This window comes from Chroicocephalus ridibundus, chromosome 1 (genome assembly GCF_963924245.1).
Source record: "Chroicocephalus ridibundus chromosome 1, bChrRid1.1, whole genome shotgun sequence".
Taxonomy (NCBI): Eukaryota; Metazoa; Chordata; class Aves; order Charadriiformes; family Laridae; genus Chroicocephalus; species Chroicocephalus ridibundus.
The window spans coordinates 72,491,967-72,508,439 of NC_086284.1; the positions used below are offsets into that span (position 1 = coordinate 72,491,967).

General features: G+C 42.8%; 1 protein-coding gene across 8 annotated transcripts in view; it reads right to left on the reverse strand.

Annotated features, from left to right (window-relative positions):
• Positions 1–14,940, reverse strand: part of LOC134517574 (interleukin-1 receptor type 1-like) — a 29,340-nt gene extending 14,400 nt beyond the window's left edge. The window contains exons 1-8 of one of the 8 annotated variants that reach the window (XM_063339230.1): positions 14,816–14,940; positions 13,896–14,353; positions 10,729–10,993; positions 9,553–9,695; positions 5,264–5,495; positions 3,022–3,211; positions 1,785–1,959; positions 538–597 (exon numbers count right to left, since the gene is read on the reverse strand). In XM_063339230.1, coding sequence (XP_063195300.1) covers positions 538–597; positions 1,785–1,959; positions 3,022–3,211; positions 5,264–5,495; positions 9,553–9,643 — 748 coding nt within the window. In that variant the 5' untranslated portion in view covers positions 9,644–9,695; positions 10,729–10,993; positions 13,896–14,353; positions 14,816–14,940. Of the gene's footprint in view, positions 1–537; positions 598–1,784; positions 1,960–3,021; positions 3,212–5,263; positions 5,496–9,552; positions 9,696–10,728; positions 10,994–11,719; positions 11,812–13,798; positions 14,354–14,422; positions 14,574–14,598; positions 14,634–14,815 lie in introns of those variants that run through there. The other 7 variants (XM_063339222.1, XM_063339264.1, XM_063339273.1 and 4 more) reach the window with 7 other exon arrangements.
• Between the last annotated feature and the right edge of the window lie 1,533 nt (positions 14,941–16,473).

Here is a 16,473-nt window from a genome sequence, read left to right on the forward strand (position 1 = left end):
AATTAGTAAGATAAACAATACCTGGGATATCCATCAACTAGCAGCTCGCTGTTTCACAAAAGGTCTGTATCTGAAACCTTTTAACACCCTAGAACAAGGAATAAAATCCAGGCTGTGGAGAGGGAAAGGACACGGGAAACATGCATGAGGAGGAAAAACTACTGAACTAGTCAACTGCTAACTATCCTAATGTGTTACATGTATGTAAACATATTTTCACAGATACTGAGGATATGTCAAGACAAAGACACTGAGAAGTGGTACAAAGGACAGATGGCAACAATAAGAAAAATAAATAAATGCATCCCACTCAACACTACTGTTCAAGAGACTCCAACCTTAGGCCCACAGTTATTCCCCCTGCAAATTACTTGCAGGAATTACATTCTATGATCCGTCTTCAAGATACCCTCAGTCCATGTGCCTATCTCCCTGTCTTGCTGAAGTCAGTGGAACCGTTCACATGTTATTTCAGAAAGACCAGAAGCTTATTTGTTTTACTGAATGTTAATGATTTCTTAAATAGTCACTACTTACCAAGTTCTACTTCAATTGTATTGTTCTTCGGATAAATAAACTCTGGTCTCCTCGGTCCTTCTAACAGAAACAAAGAGAAAAATAAAATCTTCAGGCAAGAAGAGTTACCCAATTTACTTTAACTGACAGTTTTACAATAGTTTTGTTTTATTGTTTGGTACTATTGTAGCACCATACTTAATACCAGTTTCAAATTTACAACCTAAAATGTCTCTTAAAATTTGCTGTAATCTATCCAAATTATTCTATTTTAGCTTCCAAATTAACAAAAGACTTTAGCTTACCTTAAAAATACTTTTTTTTACAAAAATCTCAAATTTACTGGCAGTTGATATAAAAGTAATACAAAACCAAAAAATAAAAAATGTGATTAACTTTTTCAGAAAGATGGATAAGGAAGAGAAAGAGGGATTGTATGAACAACTCCTAGATTACGTGAATATCTATTTAAGAGTAAATAAGCACACACTTAAACTGAGCTGGAATTGTATCATTCTGCACGATGCTTACTGCTAACAATGCACTGTTCTTGTATCACCTATCTAAAGTCAAAATTTTGATTTAATCTAAAAAGATGGACACGCTACCTCCAGACAGCTTTTCTGATAGGACTACTATCATGGTACTGGTCAGGTCATCATCAATGCTGCCTACAAAGACTCTATCACAATGATCATGGCAATAAATGACAGTACTGGGAGAGTTAGACAGTCAGTTCTGAGTCCTGTGTGCCAAAAAGCAACCAAGTGCGAACAGTAAGTCAGTCCTTTCCAGAAGAAGATTTATTAACTTTATAGCATATACACAACTTGTCACAGCTCCTTTCCCAACAACTGAGATTCTAGTGAACTTTGTAAGCAAGTTCACCAACAGGGCCACAAGCAGGTGTTTTGCTGTGATGGTCTCAGCAAAAATTCCTCCTTTTTTTTTTTTTAATTTATTTAATTTAATGGTGCATTATTTGTTTTAGCAAAAAAAAACCCCTCCATCCCAGTAACTATTGCTTCCTCATAACTCTTATTCCTAACCCTGCATTTCTCATTTCCCCATGACAATTCTTGCTCAGAAGCAATGCTCAAAGGTAGCAACATGCACTATTGTATTTTTATTTCATATTAAGGAAAAAATTAAAGATCTGCAACTCTGATTTTACAGAGCAGAAAAGTAACATGCCAAACAGCTTATGCCTGCATACAAATATTTACAGCAGAGCCAAAAAGAGAAGGGAATAACCTCAATGCACTCACCTTTAACCTCTAGACTCACAGTTCGTGAAACATTATATTTTTTTCCCCTGTATGTGTATACCATATGGCATGTGTAGTTTCCTCTGTCTTGTACAGTTACGTTGTGAATCCAAACAGCATTTTCACCCTCTGCCAAAAGAAGTCGCTTGTCTTCAAGAAATCCAGGCTTACACTCCTAAATATATCAAAAGTACCTGTGATTTAAGGGAACTAATAATCTATTCATTAAACAATTACTGAACTCTACTGATTATTAAAATACTTGCCAAATACTGATTTTTTTTTGAAAGCCACAATGTGGGTTCTTATTGAAGCATCACTACGCTCTAACACGAAGCCTGATGACATCTTGCTGCATTTGCACTTCTTTAAAAAAATCACTGCAGCCAATCCTTGAAGTTATAAAATGCAGTTTTAGTTCACTGCCTTTGTTTAATAGCTTGACAGTTATCTGTCTCGGGTGTAGTAATAGCTATTACACATGTAGCAGAGTTTATGAGAATACATGCTGGCATTCCTATGAATGAGAGCTGCAATAGCAGTGCCTCATGCTATTGGGTGTATTGCTGTTTCTGTGGCAATGCAAATGCAGTGAAAAACTTCCCTCTCTTTCCTGACCTATAAGCAGTTTAGAATCACTTCATCTCCAAAGAAGATACATAAGTGCAGCACCAAGGTTATTTTACACGTACAGGCCCATGTAGCAACTTTAATATCAGCATCAGAATTAAGAGCTGAACTACTTCAGAATTTAACCTTAACATGGGAAAAATACATGTTTCTAAGCTTGCAAAGTCTACAGAGCATTTTGGCAGAATCAGAGCAAGAAGCATAAAAATACCACACTATGATCAAAACATAGGACAAGCCTAATATTCTGCGAAACTGAAATAACTATGCAGAGCCTTGTATTTAAGGAAACATACAAGTTTTAAAACTTATTATCTTCATAAAATAATCAAAGGATAAACTAGATTTTCACAAATCAACAAACCAAAACACGGGTTTAACTCTGAAAAAACTTGCAATACAAAAATGAACAATAGTTTTTTGTAAAAAAAATGCCTCCTTACACCATATCTCCTTACACCTCCCCCATAATGTAGTAAGATAGATGCCTCAAACTGTAGAGAAAATAAATTCTCCCTTCCAAAAGCTGCTTTTCAGAGTTAGTTCATAACACATTTTAAATAGACTATTTTGTATATTGTATATCTGAAATGCACATGCACTATACCTTATACCAGTGTACTTTAGGCTGATTATTTTCTTCATCTTTAAAAACATCTAGATCAGGGCATATAATCTTTCCAGTATTTGTGCTTGTCACTTTTTGTTCAAACTTCATTTTTCCGTTAAAACACAAACCGTTATCGTTCTTAAAAACTGTTAACTTTATAATTTTTTGGTTAGAATGGTTAAGCCTCCTGTAATTAGAACAGCAGACAAGTCAGGTCATTAACAATAAGGTTCCTTGTTTCCAGCAAGTCAGGGATTTTATGCAGAGGGACTTCAGCATCTCCACCAGCCTTGCCTCTAACACACCTGCTACAGCCCCCCTGGCTCTTAAACACCACCCTCAGCCCCTCAGTCCCTGTTCCAGACCAACAGATGGGAATAAGCTCTGATTTTGTGTTGTAAGAAGCAGGGTCTGCTCTGGAAGCATCAGAGGGGATGCCAGGACTTCTCAGTGCTGGTGCTCTATGGAGGCCACAGCACCAACCCAGCCTTGCCATCCATTTTCAGCGCTACGTTTGCCAACACACAGTAGTGCAGGGCAACCCAAAACACATCTGCACTGCAACACCCTCAGTGCCAAACGAACAGGAGAAGACAGGTTCATCTCAGTGTTCCTCAGAGGGACACATAAAGAAGAACAAGCTGTAACTCTTAGCAGAAGAGAGACAGAGCTTTTGAACAGCATATACATCAAGGTGCAATATCAATGTGAAACCACTTCACACCAAGCGCTCTACAAGAACCAGTGGTACAGTAGCTCTGCAGAGGAGAGATTGCGCTAGAAACCAGAAGTCTATGCCCGAAGTAAAGGAATACTTTCTATTAATTCACTGCTCAACTCTTCATTTCTCAATGCTATGCTAAGGGAGAAGTTTCCAGAAGAGTGAACTGCATGTTTTGATAGTCCTGGCTTCAGCTTCTTTATACTGCACCTTGACAAGCCCTGTAATTAAGGTTTAAGTGACTGACGCGCAAAATGTAGCCTACGGTTAACACAACTGAACTTTAGCAAGCTTTCTGTGCTGCTGACATCATGCAAGCCAGGGATGTGAGATGCCCACGGGAACACATCTCATGGCTACAGCAACCAGAAGCATATCAGGAAAAACTAAATTAAAATTATTTAACCGGGTAGCTTTGAAGTGATAACATTTCTTCTGACTTCCAATTTTAGCTTCATTATCGACTCTGGAGCAGGAAGGTGCAAAGGCCTGCAACTCGTGCCTATGTAGGAAGTTTTTGCTGATCACTGTGACTACATTCACAACACAAACCCCTTCGGCATACCGGGTGTATTGTACACACACCAGCACACACAACCACACACCTCTAAAACAAATTTTGGTCACCCAAAAAAGTCTGCATTGGCTGTTCTCAGTGTGCTGTGGAAAGATCACGAGAAGAACAATTTCTGTCTGCCTTCCCAAAATTAATTTCCTCTTCAGCACGCACTGAATTTCAGCCATTACAAATACGATTTGAACACCTGAAGTGGTGAAGTCCAGTGCGCTAATCTGAGCTGTAAATACGGCAAGACCTTTAAATACTGAAGAGGTGAAAAGAGTCTATTGGGTTTTTTTCTTCTTTGTGCACTCAGATCTTTTGAGCAGTACTGGGGATGCATTACTTTCACTGTCTCTGAAGCTGTCTAGCACATTGCTTCGCTCTTCACATGCATTCTCATTTTTGACCAGTAACATTTGATAATATTTCAAAATAAAAATTAAGAGTGGTTTTCTGCCTTTTAATTTGTAAATTTCTAAACAATTCCCTAAAAGTTGCTATGCTCTCCAGAAAGCCTGTATGTGGTGACACTGCATAACACACGGAGTTTGCTCCTCTTAGGTCCTTCTTCCATTTACCCATGTCCAATGAAGAAACCAAAATGTTCTTTTGATCTGACAGTATCAAACAGCAATTTGAACACGGGAAAAGCTGAAGTAGTTAAGACTTTTCGCTGTGACCTTACACTTCATCCAAAACAAACAACCCACACAGACCACTGTCAATATTAATATGCTTTAAGATAAACAGTCTTCTGTATGAACCACTTCTGCAATGCTACATGTGTGGAAGAAAAGGGAAAAAAAGGCACCACGCAGAAACAAAAAGCATGGTCAAAACAGTGCTTTTAATGGATCTAAGCTCTCTACCTAAACCAAAAAAATTCTGTACACTCAAGTTCCACACATATAACACTTGTGTTAGCAACCCAGTTGTTTCCCTCCTCCCTTCCTTACCTTACATGACATTCATAAAGTCCAGAATCTTCCAGTGTTGCAGGAATAAACCAAAGCAAGCCCTCTCGCTGATGGATCCTGGCGTCTCTCTCTGTGGTTACTGGTGTAACACTACCATTTTTATACCACGTCAGATTGTAATCAGGGTGAAGCATTGGCAATGTAATTATTGGGCAACTAATAGCTGTAGGTTCTCCAACAAGCACAAAGTAATTACAAATAACACATTCTTCTATTAAAAAAGATAAGAAAAAAAATGATCAATGCTTTTAGTCTGTGTACTTTTATGTTTTATAAGTACTAATATCCAATTCAAGTTATACAGAATTAGAAAATAAACTTTCTGTAACAATTTACCATTAAAACATTGCAAGGTTACCATTTTTCATTTGTTTAGCACCTTCTGGTTGAGGATCTAAACACCATATTTTACAAAGCTTATGTCACAACTTCCCTATATTAAGGTAGTCAGCAACAAGCACATGTAAGTCCAACAGCCTCAGTGCAAACCAAGGTATAAGAAGATACATGGAATTCACCAGGCAACAGAAGCTTCGCAACTCACCTGTCATGTCCTTGTATTTGAGCATGTTAGTAATTTTGCAGAATTACCAAATTCTTAACATAGATATTAAGTATGAAAAGCACAGTGCAAACAGTAGCAGTGCAGAGCTCCTCACAGCACTCTGGCCGTTACGACTGTGGGGCCAAAAAAAAAATGGGGAAAAAGAAAAATGGGGTGGGGGGGTAAGGATTGTTTTTGACCTGAAGCACAAGACAGTGTGGAATGAGATCAAGATCTCAACACATCCAAGTCGTCTGTGAACCAACATGTCATAATACAAAGGAAATTTGGAGAGACGCAGTATTTAGATTATGAAGTCTTGACTATAATGTATTTCCTTCCTACATTTTCAATTTCTGTCATCTTTATCCAGAAGGCCCTTTAAATTAGGAACATTATTCCTATAATGAATGTAATTAGGAATATCACATAAAAGGTGCGCACAAGCAGAATTTTTACAATTATGGCTGTGTAACAAGTTGACAAGACACAATCATGCAGCCTAGCAAACAGGTTTTTTTAAACATCAGCCAAAAAAATACAAGAGAAAGAAGGACAGATGCTGCAAGAAGTCAGTGCGGTACCAGTTTAGCACAAACAGAGCAGGCCATTTGATTATAAAGCAGATTTTAAAAGCTTCCAAACTTTTGCATACACGTGCAACACTGAATTCCTATAAACTGCAAAACATCTGACTGAACCGATTTTACAAATCTTGCTGAATGACTGTAAAAATACACAGCTAATGTATTCAATTTCAAAATAATAAAAAAAAACCTCTTCAGTGATCTTTCCAGTCCCACCACTTTCCTATCACCTTGTTTAAACATCTCCAAGTAGGTCCCTATGGAGATTAAACTAATTCAGAGACATTCATATTAGACTGTTTATACCAAGAGCAGCAAGACAAGCATCATTAACTTATGTAGCCCTAAACTTTACTGACAAATTAGATCTACCATGAAAAATATTACCAATTAATTGTAAAGGAAACTAAGCCCTACTGCTTTAAGGACTAGAGCTACAGCATGTCTCTTAAATAAGGCATTCAACAGCTAACTTTAAGTCAAGAAAGCCAATCTCCTTGGACTTTCTTAAAAAGAATTGGGGAGAGGCTAATCTGTACCCTAAATTTATGTGGCTAGCTTTAAAAATACTTATGTCCATTTGTCCGTTCCATCCCCAGGGCAACTTAATTCCAAAAAGAGGCATTCAGCTTATCTTCAATTCGCAGAAGGAAAAACAAACCCCAAATCCACTATTTGTTCTCAGTAACTCTTTTCTTTTTTCAGGAGTTCTCAGTAACTCCTGAAACAACTGGTAGGTGAGCCTACCACGGGAAGTGCCTTGCTAGACCTACTGTTGACAAACAGAGAAGGACTAGTGGGAGATGTGGTGGTCAGAGGTCGTCTTGGGTTTAGTGACCATGAAATGGTCAAGTTTTCAATTCGTAGCGATGTAAGGAGGGGGGTTAGCAAAGCCTCCACCTTGGACTTCCAGAGGGCGGACTTTGGCTTGTTCGGGACACTGGTTGAGAGAGTCTCTTGGGAGACAGTCCTGAAGGGCAAAGGGGTCCAGGAAGGCTGGACGCCCTTCAAGAAGGAAACCTTAAAGGCCCAGGAGCAGGCTGTCCCCAAGTGTCACAAGTCTAAAGGGCGGGGAAAACGGCCAGTCTGGATGAATAAGGAACTTCTGATGGGACTTAGGAATAAAAGGAGGGTTTACCACCTTTGGAAGAAGGGACAGGCAACTCAGGAGGAGTACAGAGATCTCATTAGGTTATACAGAGAGAAAATTAGGAAGGCAAAAGCCCAGCTGGAGCTCAACTTGGCCACTAACATTAAGGACAACAAAAAAAGCTTTTATAAATACATCAACAAAAAGAAAGCCAGGGAGAATCTCCATCCCTTACTGGATGCGGGAGGGAAAGTTGCAACCAAAGACAAGGAGAAGGCTGAGATACTTAATGCCTTCTTTGCCTCCGTCTTCAATAGTCAGACCAGCTATCCCCAGGGTGCTCAGCCTCCTGAGCTGGAAGATAAGGATGGAGAGCAGAACAACCCACCCATAATCCAGGAGGAAGTAGTCAATGATCTGCTTCTGCACCTAGACGCACATAAGTCTATGGGGCCAGATGGGATTCACCCAAGAGTACTCAGGGAGCTGGCGGGAGAGCTCACCAAACCCGTCTCCATCATTTATCAACAATCCTGGTCAAGAGGGGAGGTACCAGATGACTGGAGGGTGGCTAATGTGACACCCATCTACAAGAAGGGTTGGAAGGAGGATCCGGGAAACTACAGGCCTGTCAGCCTGACCTCGGTACCAGAAAAGATCATGGAGAAGGTCATCTTGAATGAGCTCTCACAGCAAGTGCAGGGCAGCCAAGGGATCAGGGCCAGCCAGCATGGGTTTAGGAAAGAGAGGTCCTGCTTAACCAACCTGATCTCTTTCTATGACCATGTGACCTGCCTTCTGGATGTGGGGAAGGCTGTGGATGTTGTCTATCTGGAGTTTGGCAAGGCCTTTGAGACCGTCTCCCATAGCATTCTCCTGGAGAATCTGGCGAATCATGGCATAGACAAGTGTACTCTTCGCTGGGTTAAAAACTGGCTGGATGGCCGTGCCCAGAGAGCTGTGATTAATGGGGTGAAATCCTGTTGGTGGCCGGTCACCAGTGGTGTCCCTCAGGGCTCAGTTTTGGGGCTGGTTTTGTTTAATATCTTTATCAATGATCTGGATGAGGGGGTTGAGTGCACCCTCAGTAAGTTTGCAGGTGACACCAAACTAGGTGGGAGTGTTGATCTGCTTGAGGGTAGGAAGGCTCTACAGAGGGACCTGGACAGGTTGGATCAATGGGCCAAGGCCAACTGTATGAGGTTTAATAAGGCCAAGTGCCGGGTCCTGCATTTCAGCCACAACAACCCCAAGCAGCGCTACAGGCTTGGGGAAGAGTGGCTGGAAAGCTGCCCAGCAGAAAAGGACCTGGGGGTGCTGGTGGACGGCCAGCTTAACATGAGCCAGCAGTGTGCCCAGGTGGCCAAGAGGGCCAACAGCATCCTGGCTTGTATCAGGAATAGCGTGGCCAGCAGGAGCAGGGAAGTGATGGTGCCTCTGTACTCGGCACTGGTGAGGCCTCACCTCGAGTGCTGTGTTCAGTTCTGGGCCCCTCTGTACAAGAGGGACATTGAAGTGCTGGAGCGTGTCCAGAGGAGAGATACCAGGCTGGTGAGGGGTCTGGAGACCAGGTCATATGAGGAGAGGCTGAGGGAGCTCGGCATGTTTAGCTTGGAGAAGAGGAGGCTGAGGGGAGACCTCATTGCCCTCTACAACTACCCGAAAGGAGGTTGGAGAGAGGTGGGTGTTGGCCTCTTCTCCCAGGTGAATAATGACAGGACCAGAGGAAATGGTGTGAAGTTGCGGCAGGGGAGATTTAGGTTAGATATTAGGAAGAATTACTTTACTGAAAGAGTGGTCAGGCACTGGAACAGCCTGCCCAGGGAGGTGGTTGAGTCACCATCCCTAGAGGTGTTTAAGAAATGTCTAGATGTGGCACTTCAGGGCATGCTCTAGTGGCAGAGATTGTAGGTTGTTTGGTTGGACTCAATGATCTCAAAGGTCTTTTCCAACCATGAAGATTCTATGATTCTATTAAATACACACAACTCATCTCTTGCAGTTTTTCTTTTTTAAAATGGCAATTTCAACAACATATTTAACTTACCAGCACTGAACAGAGGTATCAGTAGAATGATATGACCAATGAGCAAAAATGTAGATGTCATCTTTTGCTGTAAAGAATAATTTTTTTCCATTAGTGTGATAAGAGTGTTCGAGCTGCGCTGTCCTCTGCACCCTGCAATACTCCTTAAAAAAATCAGGAGAAGCATTAGTCATCCTGGGGAGGGGAAAAAGGATCTGGTAGTTTAACCCCAGCCTTTGAAGATTTCAACTACAGTAACTGTTGGCCTGCACAGAATGCTGATCAGTTTTCAGCTTTCTACTGGAATTTTTCCAAATTTCTACTGGAGTAACTATTGCATAAAGTGTAATTTTCTTTTGCCAGCATAGTTAAGCCCAAAAAAAACCAAAACCCTAACCCTCTAGCATAGACTAGTTATTCTAGCATACAGTTATTTAAGCCATACTGTATAATTTAGAAACCAAGCTTGATTAAGCTACTCCTCTTTTCACATGAATGTGAGAGACACAATCACAGAGATGTATGAGGTTTTGTTCTTTGAACTGTTCTTGTACAGTTGAGGCAGCATTGCTTTTAAGAGCAGATGAACTCGTAGTTTTTTGTGGGAGGACAAGCACACCGTAACTCCAGTGTGATCGGCACTTCAATTGGCATCTAAAGTCAAACGTGTGTGGAAACCGCAGCTAATATGAATTGCTGTGGTCAGACACAAAACAAAGCGTTCAAGAGTTGTAGTTTCACTTCACACCTCAGGTCTTCTTTGCAGCTTTCTCTAACAAAGACATGACTGAACAGACACCCACTGCCCTCACGGCCCGCAAGTGGCTTCCATGAAGCCTCTAAATCTTAACCAAGTCGTGCTCCCCTCTCAGATGCGCCTGCTTTTTCTTGGCAAGATGTCATCAGAGCACTTCCCACGCCTTCTACTGTCAGACAGCTGTCAAACACTTAACCCCTTTCCCTTCTGACAGCTCCTTGTAGGTTAAGGTCAGCATTTAGTTGTCTTGCTTTTCCTCAGTTCCCGACTATTTTGCATGCTGCTCCCTTTCACTGTAAAGCAACCTGGTTTCCCACATAGTTGTCCATTACAAAACATTCATCGCACAGGTCCTAGTTAATATTTGCCTTCTACCCAGCTAGAAATGGCTGGAAGAATAGATGGTATTCCCTGAAAAAACACACATGGCCACGACTTACTTTTATATCCAATGTAGTTCACTTTAGTGACAAGTAAGCCACACCAGCTCCTTCTTTTCAAGCATTTCATGCGCAGAAGTGTTGGGGTAGTAGGGAGGGACACACAGAGTTCGACACTTTAATATAACAGCCTCCAAGTATGTACTTCTTTTGGTCAGTTTATCTGACAAAGCACTCATACCGTAGTCTTTATTTCGTCGCCTTGTATGTGGTTTTACTGTAACTTGCCAATGAGCTGATCATCATTCTTGGAGTTTCAGTTTACCTGTAAAGTGTGGAAAAGGGAGTGGAGAAGGAGAAAAAAGGATCAAAATATAACATATGGACAGCAGCATACAAGATCAAATTTTCTACAGACATCGTAAATGTAAAAGCAAGAGCATCCCTCTGCCTACACTAGAGAGATGACTTAAAAGAAAACAGCAACAACAAAATTTGCAGTAAAGATTGACCAAGAATTTTACCAAAGACCTTCAGAAAAATGAAGTTTTTGCCAAAAACAAGACAACATTACACAGGTGCCAAGCAAGCAACAAAACCAGACGTAAGTAGCCACTTTGTAAGACAGATTTAACCAGTAAAGGAAACAAAGAATTAGGGCAAGAATAACTAATCAATCCAACAGGTTAAGCTTTACATTTTGCCCCCACTACTGGTCTCCAGTACCAAGAGTGGATGTCTTCCTAATATTGCAGGCTAAAGCTCAACTTTTTTAAAGTTCTAGTCTTTCAAAATTCACACACACACACCCCCTTCAAATATTGCAGTGGTAAAGCTTAACAACTCTGGAAAGAAGGGAAAAAGCCTCTAGCTCTTGTAGTTGCAACAGCTTGCAGTATATGGAGCATTTCTCTTCTGGTCAGTACAGTTTCAAGTGACAACACAAGGTTTTTACACTTTTCTTAAACAAAATATACAAAGAAACACTATCCAAAATCCACAAATGTGAAACAGCAACCTTTGTTTAAAAAACAGATGTCTGTTCACATACCTAACAACTTCAGCCTTGTAGTGCCTTCTATCCCACTCAGCAATACAAAATGCCCCTGTGATACAGAAACTCAAAAATCTCACGCAGAGAGAACGGCAATTTCACTGATGACACTGCTTACATACTTAGTCTGGAAAACTGTTTCAGCTCAAAGCTTGCTGGGCTCAAAGGAAAAATGTATGTGAATTCTTTTAAAGGCGGGGGTGGGGGGGGAACAACAAACAAACAAAACCCCACACCACCAACCAATCATGTTTGTGATTCAAGCTACTAAAAAAAACCAAAAAACGAAGGTTTGATTTCCAAGTTGCTTTCCTAATATTTATCTTCCCATAGTTAAAATACAACTTACTCTTGCTCCTTCAAATTTCTAAAATTGCCATCTTGAAAACCAAAATAGAAAACATGTGGACCTAATTTAAGATACTGACATTTTGTTCTTCACAGGATGTCTATTTTCACAGAACTTGCCTTTTTACTTGCTTTTGGCACACTGCCAACTTTAAACGCCATGAGAACAAGTTTAGAGACATAATGGGTCCTGAAGTCTTCATGCTGCGGAATTAGCAAACTTGTCCTTCAGGAAGCTGTGCAAAACATATAACCGTATCTTTGTTTTCCAAATTTTCTGTCTCCAATTTTTAAAAGGTTTTACTTGTAAATAATTTATAAACCCATAGACACGACAGATCCTTGCAAAGGCAAACACAATGAAAAAATGCTCAAGACAGTAGCATAGAAAGCATCTAAGCCCCTCATATCAGCACATCGCTGTTAATTTAAGTGGCTTTCAATATTGATCGCTCTCTATGGGTACCCATTCCAGCAAGGGTGACCAACAGATCCTCAGCCTTTGACTCAACCAAGACAAAATTCAACCCACCACAACAATTCATACACCTCACACCTTGTTCCTTGTTGTGCTTGCTGCTGTCAACAGGAATAAGCTGTTAAGCTGCCTATCGGGGTTAAACCGCAGCAGTAAAGCAAGACAAAATTTCTAACAGACTGTACCTTGTTTCCAGTCTCCCACTTTCCTGAGGTCCCAGCTTTCCTAACATGCTCAAAAATGCAAATGATCATTTTATGGGGGCATGCTTCAACACCGAGTCACACAAAACGATGAACAAGCACCCTCTAGAAGTGGATCCAGATATTCATTGTGGTATTCTGACATTGAAGTGATGACCACAAACCTTAGTCCTTAAATGCCTCCATTCCAGACAATCCTGCAAGTTGCAGGACTACAGAAAAGTCATACCTTTAACGAAAACCCAACATCCAAGACATCTCATTGAAGCTACACCAAAATGAAGTCACAGAAATCAAAGAACATTCACAAAGAAGCCTGCCAAAGATAGTTAAATCTTTAGAACCTAAATTCCAGTTCGACTTTGAGACAAAGTATTAATTGCTGAAAGTCTGCATCTGAACAAAGTGTTTGTTACAGGTACTGCCTCAACTTTCACCAAAGCACAGGAGGATGAGAAAAAAAAAAAACAACAAACAAACCACACACACACACAAAAAAACCCAGATGGATACCTGTAGCTGTACATAACTGGCCACCACCAGTTGATTCTGGTACAGTGAAGAGTTACCTATCCACCAACTTCCCCCACATGTCAAACCACAGGCAATGAGAGCATCCAAATAACCTTGAAAGGAGTGCTCTTATCAGTATTCAAAGCCGCTGAAAACAGTACCTCCTTTCTGCATCAAGTGGAAGGAGGTCATTTCGCAGTCAGCACTTTGAAAACTTTTCTATGTCATTTCAACTCCTGATACCTGTCTATATAAAGTAACGTGGACTTTAATGTGGAATAGTTCATAAGTCCAAAGTAAGTTATTACTTTTCCACTAACATTTTCAAGTACAGTTAACAGGCATTTCAAAGGACCAAAAAAATAGTAATGGGTATTTCTCATTTAAGGATTAATTTAAAAGACCTGAACTAAGGATTTTGCATTACAGAACGATTTTTGTGCAAGAGTTTTTTTGCCAGTTTCTCAGCTTTTACAGCACTCCAATTTCACAATCTATATGAAAGGCAAGCATGCTCAATTTAGCAACTCCAACCTGTCTTTTGAGAATCCAGGCTCACACAAACGGTCCGAGTCGAAACCAGCGCGCAGCTGCCGAGCTGCTTTATGAAGAAGAAAAGCAAAACACATACAGCATTTCGCTCCAGTCCCTGACGAAAACTCTCCGATCTTAAGGGCTGATGCTGGAAACAAACTGGAACTTTGATTCAGCTCAGTAGTTTTCACTGGAGAGCTCGTTCCCACCAAGCTGTGGCTCTACAGGTTGTGACCAGGACAGGTCCGGGACTGTCACAGCAGCCCCTCGCTAGTGATGCTCATGGCAGCTCCTCGCTAGGTTTGATGCTGGTACTTCTGCAGACGCCTCTTTCACCCAAAGCCTCGCTCTTGTCGTCATATGAACAGTTTAAAAAAAAGAAGAGCCCCTGTTTGATCGCAGTTATGCAATAAACAGCTTCTGTAGTGTTGTACCGGGTCAAGAAGATTTTACGCCAAGCTTTATCCTGCTTCCTGTTACAAGTACTTTAAAAAATGTGGTGGCCTTCAGCACTCCTACAAGTCTTCGTTTTCCTCCCGTACTTCCTACCTGGGTCTGTATAATGCAACACACAGCGAGGAAGCAGACGCAAATGCAAAATAAATAATAATAAAAAAAAATTACTTCCAAGGCAGCTATTCGGTGCCAGAAAAGCTGGAAAACCAGCAGCCAGGCGCAGAAGCAGGGGGACTGTACAAACACACTGCACGCCGAAACAAACGACCTCAGAACACGCCTGAAATTAACAGAAACCGCCAGTTTTGGGGGGGTTTTTGGAAGCCATCAGCACTGCAGTCTACCTGCCGCGGAGCTGACGAGCCTTGGGGGGTCAGCCCCCCGCCACCGCCCGCTCCCCCACGCCGCCAAACGGAGACAGGAGGGGAATGACAAGCCCCGCCGCCCCCCGGACACCCCGCTGCCCTCCCCGCCACGCCGGCGGCGCTGAAAGCCCAGCCGAGCCCCGGCAGGGAGGGAGGCGGCTGCGGCCACAGCCGCCCCCGCACCGCCCCTCCTCACCTCCGTCCGCTCCCCGCGCCGCGCCGGCTGCCCCGGCCCGCGCCACACAGCCGCCGGGCGGGCAGCAAGGCCCCGCCTCGCCCGGCAGGGCCGCGGCCGCAGACGGCGCATCGCCCCTCCCAGCGGCCGCCGCCGGTACCGACCGGGGGCCGGCCCACGGCCTGCTGCTGGCGGGAGCGCGGCCGGCTCCTGTGGTGGAGGGTTGGAGCGCTCGTTGGGGTCCCCACAACCGTGCAGCCCCCACTGGCCCCCGAGGGCGTGCGAGCGCGCGGGGCAGGGGGGCTTGTCCCTCATGGTGGCCTCCTGTGTGGCCTCCTTTGGGGCATCTCCCCGAAGTTTGAGATGTTTTCATTGGCATCGACCCACTCCTTTTAGCCACCATGCCTGGGCTTAGTTCCCCTTCAGGCTGCCACCCCAGGGTGGCCGAAGTGGCTTTGGCATTCTCTGGACACCCATTTTCCCTCAGGCTGCCCTCAGGGCTCATGGCAAGCCCTGACCGGACTGATCTTGGAAAGGGCAAGAGCCTGTGGCTAGCCTGGTGTGCCAGCTAACACCCTTTTGGCAGCCCAGTGGGAGCAGAGACCTTTCACATCTTCAAATAACCAGAGCACAGAGCCACAGCATGGTAGGGGTTGGAAGGGACCTCTGGAGATCATCTAGTCCAACCCCCTGCCAGAGCAGGGTCACCTACAGCAGGTTACACAGGAACATGTCCAGGTGGGTTTTGAATGTCTCCAGAGACGGAGACTCCACCACCTCTCTGGGCAGCCTGTGCCAGTGCTCTGCCACCCTCAAAGTAAAGATGTCCCTCTTCATGTTGAGATAGAACTCTCAAGGGACATCCCACCCCTTGCACCACCATGCATCCAGGACATGCCGGACTTAATCGTGCCTGCCCTGGGGACCAGTGTAGCTCAAGTGAAACCAGTCCTCGGCGAATCCGGCGCCCCACTCATGAAGTGAGTGCAGGGACTCTTGCTTCTGCTTGATACTTACCAGAACGGACAGGTGGGTTCCTGGTGCCACCATTCCCGTATTCCATCACCCGAAGTTGCTCAACCTCTCTATTTGGAGCAGAGCTTTGTTTGCTTTCCATCGTGTAAGTGTTAACTTTTTGTCTGGTTTGGTCAGCTGTCCCTTCTGCCGTGCCAAGATATCACTTTTTTGGTTCAAAGAACAGTTCCTTCTGTTTGTGTAGTAACTCTATATAGTTCTCATTCTTCATTTTGATGGTGAAATTAAACGTGTTCAAACATAGAAATGCAAATTTCTCCAGACAGGGAGAAGTTTCTCTGGAATTGTTTCCTTGCCCATAGTTCTCAGTTCAGTGCCTTTTCTTCCTTGAGTTTGCCTTCAGCTCCTTCATTTTGGCTCCCACAGGCTTACTTTTAGTCACTCCTCAGAGACATGACTGTAGGGTACTCAGAGGGATTGCTTATCCCCACCTCTGCTTTTATTCAAGGTCCACATGCATTAACTTTATTTACATTCTAGTTGAAGTAAACATACATTTTAATATGAATTATAAAAATGTAATGTAAGAAGCAGCTTCTTCTTGGGGTTTGAACAATTTCCAAACCAATGTTAAGGGATTGTCAACTTGGTTAAGAGTTTGGAAAAATGTGGGAAGGCATGTTTTAGCTTATTAAATGGTAGAG